The sequence below is a fragment of the Myodes glareolus genome, chromosome 23, assembly GCF_982192425.1.
Source record: "Myodes glareolus chromosome 23, mMyoGla1.1, whole genome shotgun sequence".
NCBI lineage: Eukaryota > Metazoa > Chordata > Mammalia > Rodentia > Cricetidae > Myodes > Myodes glareolus.
Window position 1 is genome coordinate 48783860 of NC_142048.1, and position 10497 is coordinate 48794356.

The 10497-nt window shown below is 51.1% G+C and overlaps 1 protein-coding gene across 16 annotated transcripts in view; it reads right to left on the bottom strand.

Annotated features, from left to right (window-relative positions):
• The window catches only part of Ank1 (ankyrin 1), a 185563-nt gene that overhangs the window by 14011 nt on the left and 161055 nt on the right, over positions 1-10497 (bottom strand). For 12 of the 16 annotated variants that reach the window (XM_087900898.1, XM_087900894.1, XM_087900890.1 and 9 more), the window contains 2 exons: positions 2646-3183; positions 255-525 (listed from right to left, as the gene is read on the bottom strand). In XM_087900898.1, the coding sequence (XP_087757024.1) occupies positions 255-525; positions 2646-3183 (809 nt within the window). The remainder of the gene's footprint in view (positions 1-254; positions 526-2645; positions 3184-10497) is intronic. The other 4 variants (XM_087900897.1, XM_087900896.1, XM_087900893.1 and 1 more) reach the window with 3 other exon arrangements.

The window sequence follows — 10497 nt, forward strand, 5'->3', positions numbered from 1 at the left end:
GGGAACCAGAGGAAAGGGAGGGACTCAGCAGGTAATTATGTGTGCTGTGCCAGTCTGGCAACCTGAGTTCGATCGCCAGGACTCTTGCAAAAGTGGAAGGAAAGGACTGACTCTTCAAACATTGTCTTCTGACCTCTACATATGTGATGTGGCACACGTGCCTACCCCTACACCATGTGTACACATGTACAGGGAAGCACATCTCCACCCTAAATAAAAAGTAAACGAATAAAAGAACAAGGAGGTGTGCTCACCTGTACTTTCCGAGAGAAGGTGCTCTCAGATGCCCACAAGCTTGGCTCCTTGGCAGCCTGGGGGCTGTCGGTCTCAGGTGGGCCCCTCTGCACGTGCTCTCTTATAGACACCTGCTCATATTCCTGAAGCGCGCCGGGCTCCAGCCCTTGGATGGTGGTGATCTTTCTTTGTATTGAGTGCGGGCCTTGCGTGACCTCCTCTTGCCAGGAAGTTTGTGCAGCTTCTTGTGGATGGGGCGCCGTGGAGCCCTGTTTATCCCAGTCCAGAGTTCTAGGGTCCGGGACAGGTGATAGATGGACAGAGAGAGAGAAAGGACAATGGTTCACCCTCAGGCTCAGCTCTCAGACATGCCCCCCGTCCCCCTGAATCTTGGCTCAGCTAGGATACAGCCTGCAGTGTCCTCTGCCCCTCACACAGGCAGACACGCTGGGAACATTGCAGCCGACCTCACGGCCTATGCCCTGGTGGGCACCTGACTCCAGTACATGCGCGGCTCCCTCTTTCATTCTTTGCAGTCTTCTTATTCTGTCACCTTATCTACAATTTCAACCACTTCCCTCTACACACACACACACACACACACACACACACACACTTTGTACCCTGCTTTCCTGCTTTGCTTTTCCATTTACCACTTGCAGTTATCCAGGAAGATTTCTATTTGTCGGTTATTATTACTTTTTTATTTAAATTTTTCTGTTTTTCCCATTTTCATGCATATATGTTATGCATGTGTGTGTATACATACACATGTGTGTACAGCTGCTCACATATGTATGTGTGTACATATGCCTGTTAGAAGAGGCCTGAGGCCGATATTGGGAACCATCCTCCCTTGCTCTTCCACCATATTCACCGAGGTAAGTTTTCTCAGTCATACCCAGGGTTTGCTGATATGGCCAGTTTAACTAGCCAGCTTGCTGCGGGACCCCTATGCATCCTCCTTCCCGGGTTAGAATTACACCCAACATCTATGTGGGTTCTGGGGAGTCAAACTCTGGTCCTCATGTTGGTGAGAATGGCTCTTCAGCATTGAGTCATCTCCCTAGCTACTGAAATTTCGATTTTAGTTGTAGCTGTCCCTTACTAGCCAAGAGGAGCTGGTTCTATGACCCCCAGCATACCAAAATGCACAGATGCTCAAGTTTCTTATGTGAAACGGTATGAGACGGCACGGAGCGCGCACACACCCTCTTCCATACTTTAGGTCACCCGAGACGACTTATAATTCCCAACAGGAGGGAAATGCTGGGTAAATGGTTGCTATACTGCACTGTTTAGCGAACACCAAGAGACACCTGCGTGTGCTCACTGCAGCTGCCATTTACTTGCTCCACGGCTGGTAGAAGCCATGTGTTTGGAAACCATGATTGTGAAGCCATGGAGACTTCAAAGGCCAGCTTTAGTTCTGGCTTGATTGACATTGACATATCTTGATTGACATATCTTGTTGCCTGCCAGTTTCCCCACTAGAACATTCCTGCAGGCAGACATTTCCCTGATTTCTTCCCTGGCACACAGTGAATGCTCGGTACCCATAGGTAAGTGAGTGAGAGACTGAGAAGGACCGGTCCACACTGGATGGCTGACCAAGGCCACACAGCCAGGAAATGATCCAGCTGGGTCAGAGCCCGCCTTCAGGGAGCCTGCCGCTCTAACAGAGCAGTGGTCAGCAGACAAGAAGTGCTGGATGTGACCCTCACAGGCTCAGTCCATCGAAGTCTCCCCACTAATCAAAGGCTTTCTTTAGGAACTGAAATGAATGATCTGCCATCTCCTCATGAAAACCATTGTGGAAGTGCCCCAGGGATGGCCCCTGCAGGCTTCAGGACAGTGAGGAGGACACAGCTGCTCCCTGGCCTGGCCAACGCCGAGCCAATTGGGTGGGTACTCCCTGCTAGGATCCTAGGAGCCACTTTGCTTTAGGGAGACTCATAAGCAAAGGGACCTCAAAGAAAAGGGCCTCAACACCAGGACAGGGAGGGACACTCGGCTCACTCCTGCATTTCCTCTGCCAGCTCCGAGCCTTTGCCTACACTTAGCATCGTGCTGGGCTCTGTCCCGCAGAGATATGGGAGTGCTCTTTGGTGCCAGGAATTCAGAAGTGCTGAGCCCCTGTGCCATGGTGTAGCCACATGTCCAACAGGGCATCTCCTAGGCACACATGTCCCAGATCCTCTGCATTTCTCCTGCTGGGCACAACTGGCAGGGAACTAGCTGGCCTTTGTGGGTCACGACTCCTTTCTGATGGTGGTGGCTTCAGAGGCATTTGTGTTTATTTGCCACCAGGCATTTAGGATACAGGATGAGTGGCAGCATCCAAGTCCAGCACCAAGAAAAGTCAGACCCAAAGCCCAGGAAGACAGAGGGACCCATTGACCAGCCCTTACCTGGCCTGGCTTCTGTCCAGCACCTGCCTCACTGAGGGTGAGTCTGTGATTCGGGCGTGAACTCGCTGCTGGCCTGAAACAAGAGACACTTCAGTCTCCGTGTTCTGCTCTGCGCCTGAGACCTCCTGCCTCTTCTTTTCTGACCTCTGACCTTCCTCCTGACCTAGCAAATCAGCCAGGCCATTTGTGGCATCTGAATCCACTGTGTCGTCCTCCACCAGCTCCTGAGAGCCCAGCTCCGGGCCCTGCGGCTCCTCTGAGAGTGCCCCCTCCAACTTCCACTCTTGCGTGGCGTCAGAGTCCTCGGCCTTGCTGCACTCCAGGGAGGAGTCCTCAGCAGTGACCAGGGATGGGGTGAGGCCCGCAGACCACACCTGCATGTCAGACATCTCCAGCATGGTGTCATGCTCCGTGGCCGCCAGGGGGATGGCGTCTATGACAGCCACTTCGTTCCAGTACTGGTCTGCACACAGCGGAGAGGGAAGCGCGTAGTGCAGGGAGGCGGGGGACAGCAGCTCGTCCTGCAGTGAGGAGTAACCTGGAAGGGCAGACAGAGGGCAACATGCTCCAGAAGCGATTTTTGTCACACACACATTCACGTGCAGGACCACACACACTTACACACAGGCACGGCCACAGACAGGCATGCACATTCAGGGCAGGGGCTTTCCAAGCTCCAAGTCCAAAGCTCAGGCCTTGTGGCTAATGCCGGGACACCCTGGCAAGAGAAACGAGGCTCTGAGCTGGATGGGGGCAGCCAAGGGGTGAGGGTAGAGAAGGGGGCTCCTTTGCTGGAGGGCAAAGAAACGTGATTGAAATTCATTCTTATCCAGCTCTGAGCACTAGATAAGGAAGGCTTTAGCCAAAGGACTTGTGCTCCGATCTGTTCGGATCGATCACACGAAAGCCCCAGTCTCCGTGGCTGGCGGAGTCAAGGATGATCTAGGCTCAGTCTTCCGAGTCCTGTTAGGAATGTACCTTGGGGGGGAGAGTGCAGCCCACCCAGGATCAGGGTCAGTAACGAGGCTGCCCTGGAGGGGGTCTGACAGGGTACACTGAACATCCACAGACCTCAGTGCGGTGGTCAAGTGGGGACAGGCTTCTGGATAGGCATGAAGTGACTTTTCCTCAAGGTGCATATTGGTTCCACAAACTCTGAATGATCTACAGTGGCACAGGTGAGGGTTCTAAGGGGTCAAAAATGGCGCAAGGTCAGAGGGCACCGTGGGTTCCAGTACACCTGCCCGCAGGGCTTCCTCCATAGGCCCTGAGCTATCCACCCAGCTCTGGCTCAGCAGGGACCCGGCACAGCCTGGAATCTGCAGCCTGCTCCCATTCCTGCCCCTTGCTCGGGAAACGTGTTCTTGGCTCTCTGGTGTTCGGAAGTGACTGTGACTGGGTTGAGAAGCGTGGCTGCTGCACGTGGGGGATTTGTGTGTTGGGCGGATGTCAGAGCTGCTTCAATCCTCCCACGCCCAGGAGTCACAGGGGGGGTCCTTTTGTGCCCAGGAGAGTGGTGCCAATCTACAGACAAACTTGTCTGTCTGGTACAGTGTTTGAGGAGCCAGGGAACTGGTGTGTGCCCACAGCTGTTAAAGACCCAGGGGAAGCAAAGTGTGTGTGCGTGCAATGGAGAGGGGCTATGTTATTTCTAGGGACGTTTCATTATCTGGTCCTCCTAAGCCTTATGCCCAAACCCTTCAATCAGCCAGCCCCGCCCCAGTACCCACAATCCCTAAACCAGGTTTGTATGTTCATTCTCTGATCTCCATTCTTATTCTTTCTGACCTAGCCTGCCTCACTCTCAGCTCGGGCACCGGCTCTCCCATGGCCTCTGCATCTAATAGCACTGTCCCCATTTCTCCTTACTCCTCCACGTACTCAGCCGAAACATGTACACACACCAGGGTCTGATTCCATGCCAGGCGCTGTGCTAAAGGGCTGATAAATGCCACACACACACCACACACACACACACACACACACACACACACAGATTCAATTCAGGTTCTCTTTTTAAACACTTCTTGTAATATGGGTCTCCTGGTAAATACTTTCAGTTTTTACACGTCTGGAAGAATTTTTATTTTTTTGTTTAACTTAGTTTCTAATTTTATTTTGAGACAGGGTTTCCTGTACATGGCTAACCTGAAATTTGCTATATAAATCAAGCTGTGCTGAAAAGCACTACCTCTCTGTCTCCCCGACTGAATGCTAAGATTACAGGCATGCTCGCTTCACTGGGATTCCCCCCTCCTCCTTACTAGACAGCTCAGGTTGGCTTCCAACCTGCTATGCAGTTCATGTTGGCACTGAACTTTCCTCTCTTCCTCTTCTTCTAAGACAGAGTCTCAACCATGTAGCCCTGCCTGGCCTGGCACTTGCTACATAGACCAGACTGGCCTTAAACACACTGAGGTCTGCCTGCCACCGTCTCTTGGGTGCTGGTATTGAAGACATTGCTGCTAATACTACTTTTTCACCTTCCTCCTCCTCTCTACCCCCCTTCTCCTTTTCTCACTCCCTTCCAATGTCCCCTCTGTCCCACTAGAGAGCGACCCCAAGTCTCACACATTCTAGGTCAACTTTCTAAGCTTACTCCAAGCCATGCCTGCGCATTCTTCTTTGATGGTGTTTTGCTTTATCATACCCGTTGGTTTCTTGCTTTTACTGTTTCCTCTGAGTCTATAATGCTCATTTTGGCTTCCTTGTATTGAGTTCCCTTTCATGCCTACTTTTGACCAATTTGCTTATTGCATACCTCAATATAATTGTTTTTTTTTTTTTTTTGATTTTTGAGACAGGGTTTCTCTGTAGTTTTTGGTGCCTGTCCTGGAACTAGCTCTTGTAGACCAGGCTGGCCTCGAACTCACAGAGATCCGCCTGCCTCTGCCTCCCGAGTGCTGGGATTAAAGGCGTGCGCCACCACTGCCCGGCCTCCTCAATATAATTGTTAAAATGCTTCCTGCATATGGAGTCCATGATACTATTATATCAACATGTTTATAATTTCCACCAAATCAGAATACGTTCAGCACATATATGTACACATACATACATATATGTACACGCACGCATGCACACACACACACTTTTGGTCACTGATGATTTTTACATCTTTTCTCTTCCTCCTGTATTTCAGCTTGGAGGGTGTCTGTCGACAGAGCCTTCTTTGTGTAGCGAGGCAAATGCTGTACTGCTGAATCCCACCTGGAACCATGCTCTGACGATGAATCGCAGCTGCTCTGACTGCCCTGCCATCTTTGCCCACGCATCTGTTCCCGGCCTTCTTCTTCTGCCCATTACTGAGTCAGTTTTCCTGCTTCTGGTGTCTGATCATCTTTAATTAGCTGCCAGACACTGGTAATTTTACCTTTCTGGGTGCTGGATGTTTTCCTTGCTCTGCACCTCCTTGGCGGCTGTCCTGTTAAGCAGTTTCTTAGGAAAGCAGTTTGATCCCATTGCATTTTGCTTTTGGCATTTCTTAGGCAGGTCTTATGCGTTGCTCAAACTCTGGTTAATTATTCCCGTTTCCTGAAGCGTGGTCCTTCTGTAACTAATGTCTGAATGGCCAGGCTAGTCATTGGGAATATCTGCTCAATACTCAGCTGAAGTGTGTGGCGACCTCCAGAGGACTCTAGTGTTCTGACTCCCTCTCTTTCTCTCCCTGGTTATTTTGAGACAGGGTTTCTCCCTGTAGCCCTGGCTGTCCCAGGACTCTCTTCATAGACCAGGCTGGTCTCGAACTCATAGAGATCCATCTGCCTCTGCCTCCCAGGTGTTAGGATTTAAGGTACATACCACCAGTGCCCAGCTGCCTTCTGATTCTTGTTAGATGTTTCTTTCCTAGCCTCCTATCTTGGGGAGTATAGCTGCTTTGGATTCCATGACCTCAGCAGCCTCCCCTTAACCCAGGCAGACTACCTGGGTTTCCCTAGAAAGGCAGTTAAAGCTGAATCTGGGCATCAAAGAACTCTCTCCGTTTGTGTCTCATGGACCACTGACTCTCACCTCCTCACGTCCAGTGTCTTGCAAACTGTTGTCTCATAGAGGGTGCTCCAGTTCTGGGCAACATCGTTGTTAAGGGGGGGGGGTCATGTCTAACCCCTGTGACTTGGCCATAAGTGTGTACATCATAAACATCATAGACAGATTGTCATCTCCTGTCATTCTATCAGGCCTGGGAATCTCGTCAACACCTCAGGGTGAAGGTTTTCTGCCCCCAAACACCAGAGGCTCCGGCACTTGTCTGCAACTCTTCCACCTTGAAGCTTCGACGGTCTTCATCTGAGTGGAAATTCCAACTAAATGAGGTGTGAGTGGAGAAGACACACGTGTAGTTTCTGTTCATTGTCACCCCAGGGGACTGCCTTCAGGATATTTCCTGTTTCCAGACTTCGATCCTAGAAGCTCAGCACCAACACAGCTGACATGAGTAGGCACCACTGTCAGTGAGGGGCTGTGGTCCCCGAGGCCTATGTACCTGCACGAGGGATGTCTCACTAGGTCGGGGGTAGAGAAGACCTTGGGAAGATCTACCTCTGTCCTACCTAAGTTTCAGAAGTGCTCACCATTCTAGGATTCTTGTTGTTCTGTCCCATTTGGGTTGCCAGACTATCTTCTGGTCTAAAAGTCTTGCATTTGAAGTCTGACCGTAGGAAGATCAGATCGTAGTCTCGTACAATAAGGCTTGGCACAGAGGAAGCCAAGGGCCTTCCTTCTCTCTCTCCCTCCCTCCTTCCCTCTTTCCCTTTCTCCTTTTTCCTTTCTTCCTTTCCTTCCCTCTCTTTCCTATCCTTTCTTCCTTTCTTCCTTTCTTCCTTCCTTCCTCTCTCCCTTCCTTCCTTCCTTCCGTCCTCCCTTCCCTTCGCTTCACTTCCCTTCTTCTTCCTTCATTCCTTCTTTATTTTTCTAAAACATATAGGGATTTCTTTCCACCCTACTGGGCAGGTCTCTGCAGGGCAGGGAGCCGGTTCTCACAGTGGGAGGAGGACCCTACTCCACTTGCCAGTTTTGAGTGAGTTCCTCAGGGCCCCAGTGACAGAGTCCTCACATAGTGACATCTGTACCTATACTACTTCGCTTTGGCTTCTTGAGCTGATAAGAGCCTGGGACTCCAGGTGGCCTTTCTTCACAGCAGGTCCTTGTTGACTGATGTGGACTACTTCTAGGCCTTGTCTATCTCGGAGACCTGGGTCCCCAACTCCTCCGTCACAGTCTCCAGTACCAGGTGGCAGGACTTCCTGAGGGCTTGAGCCAGCCCAGGAGATTCTTGCTGGGGCAGCTGATGAGAGCTTCCATGCTGTTCTTGACTGACCACTTGAGCACAGAGAGGACCTGTGGTAAGTGCCTTCTCCTTCCACTTCCGTGGCTCCTCTGACGTCATCTTATCCTTAGTGAGGAGGCTCTTGGGGGAGGTTTGGCCTGAAGATCATGCCTGCCTGTATCATGTTGCTTTGGCTTCTTGAGTAGAGAGAGAGCTGGGCGGGATGCCAGGTGGCCTTAGGTGGCCTTTCTTCTTAGCAGGTTATTGTCCTGGGTCTGTACTAACTCAAATGCAGTAAGTCACCTTCTTACTTAGTTCAGTGTTCGTAGCCAACAAAAGCTACAGCCAGGTAACCTGGTCCCCGGCAGGAGTCACACTTCACTAGCCGCATCATCGAACGCTGATATAAATAAGTACAATTCGTGTCCAACTAGACAAAACATGTCTCATCAAGACAGATGGAGTTGATGGATACAAGACGTCTGTTTTTTCTTTCTGTATAAGAAATGTCTCATTTTTTTTAGAAGCCTGGGGTTATTTTTGTTCTTTGTTGTTGTTTTTCTTACAGGCATTTTTTTTTCTTTGTCCACGGGCCTGGGTGGTCCCCTCTTACGGAGGAGAACCACCCGCCTTTCGGCCAGGTCTCCTTTCCCACAACAGTGCAGGCATGTAGGCTGGGAAAAGCTGTGGTGGGAGGAGAGTCCTCTCAAACAAGGACGCCACCCCTGCCCCCACTCTTTCTGCGGGCACTGACCTGAGTCTCTGGGACCTCAGCTAGAACAAGCAGAGGAATGAGGCAAAGCACTCAGAAACTGAGGTGATGGGACAATCGTAACGTGTGGGGCTCGGCTGGCACCGGGACAGGCACCATGTGTCCCTGTTAGAGGACACCCAGAGAAGGCAGAGGAGGCTGGTGCCTCTTCCTCCCTGCACGTCTGACCCCTTGCATCCTTTCATTTCTGACCCCAAGGATAAATGTGGGACAGGGACAAGGGTGCAGCAACAATACCCAAGCCAATCCTGATGCCCAGGAGGCGGAGAGGTTCAGGCCAAGGATCAGCTTATGATATTTGCCCCCTCTGAGGGCAAGATGCCTTCAGGGTCCAGAGTCTAGGCTCATCTGGAGATCTGTGGGCTTTTGGGTGTGGGGGCGGGGTTCAGCACGCTGCACAGAGAAGCCAGAAGTGCAGAAGCATCTAAACTCGACAAAGCAGAGAAGAATCCTTTGAAGATGTCATTCTGTCACTCAAACTCCACCCCCACAGAACCCTAGGGTCTTCTGACAGTCCTTAGGGGTCGGCTTCCTGGTGCCTCTTAGGACTCCCGCCTTCTCTCTCCCTACCTCCTACTGTCCCAGCCTCTCTGGTTCCTCGCTATTTGTGAATCCACCAGGCATGCCACCCTTCTGGAATGTTCTTTCCTTCTTGTTTACATATGGCTCATCCCCTCATCATCTCTGTGTCTTTGTTCAAACACAACTATCCTACCCTGCTCCTCAGTTCCTTTATTCTGACCTGTTCCTCCCCATATCACTGTGAGGCCATATCACATATAACACATTATATATTCTCACACATATCATATTATCCATGGGCTCATAACAGAAGGACGACTTCACTTAGGCAGAATCTTGTTTTGTTTTCTTGCCCAAGAACTGATTTCATTCCCCTGCCTACAAGGGTGTCTAACATGTAGCTGATGCTTGAAAAATATTTACCAGTTGGGCTAGCCCACGACAACAGAGCCCTATCATCAGACACAGAACACACAGACTTGGTCCCACTCAAGGACTTGGGACTGCTGAGGCATTAACACTCTTCTGGTCTGACTGGAGCCAACATCAGTCCTTCCGACCCAGGGAATTCTAAGGGTCTGCTAGTCCCATGAATGTTAACTCAATTTAGGGCATTAAAATAATCTGTGGGTTTAACTTGCTTGAAATAACACAGGCAATATTAAGAAGCCCATGTTTGGTCACTTTTATTTCCCAAAGCTCACAGATATTCTCAGCTGCCCTTCTTTTTCCTTCTGCAAAGGGGGAGCTGGCCTACTTAGGAGCTCCCCATAGGGTTCCAACCAGGTTCCTAGAGGGCAGCTACCATCCCCATAGCTGTAGATCGCTGTTCTGGAACCCTCTGGACCTGAAGAGTGAGAGGAGCCTACATGTCAGCAGCCACCACAAGGCAGCACAGACGACACGCCATGCACACGCAACAGATGCCCAGGGGGACAGCCGTGAGATGCGTGGGGTGGGGCGGAGCTAGGAGTCCTCTGTGACATGCACTCGTGAACTCTGACAGCTCTGCCCACTTGGCCAGGTGGAGACAGTGGAGAACAGGAAGCACAAGCGAATGAGTCGTCAGGATGAGGTCAGAGGCAGAAAGAGAGGAGACAGGACATGACCAGTAGATGAGCCCCACGCCTGCTGGGGCCACATAGCATGTTTCAGGAGACACAGGACATGAGAGAGAGAATGGGGGAGGTTTGGCATGCACAGGCCCCACCTGACGGAAGGAGGCCCTGTGTCCAGCCTAGTCTAGAACTCACCTGCCCCTGGCTACTCCCTGCTTCCTGGTGGCACCCCAA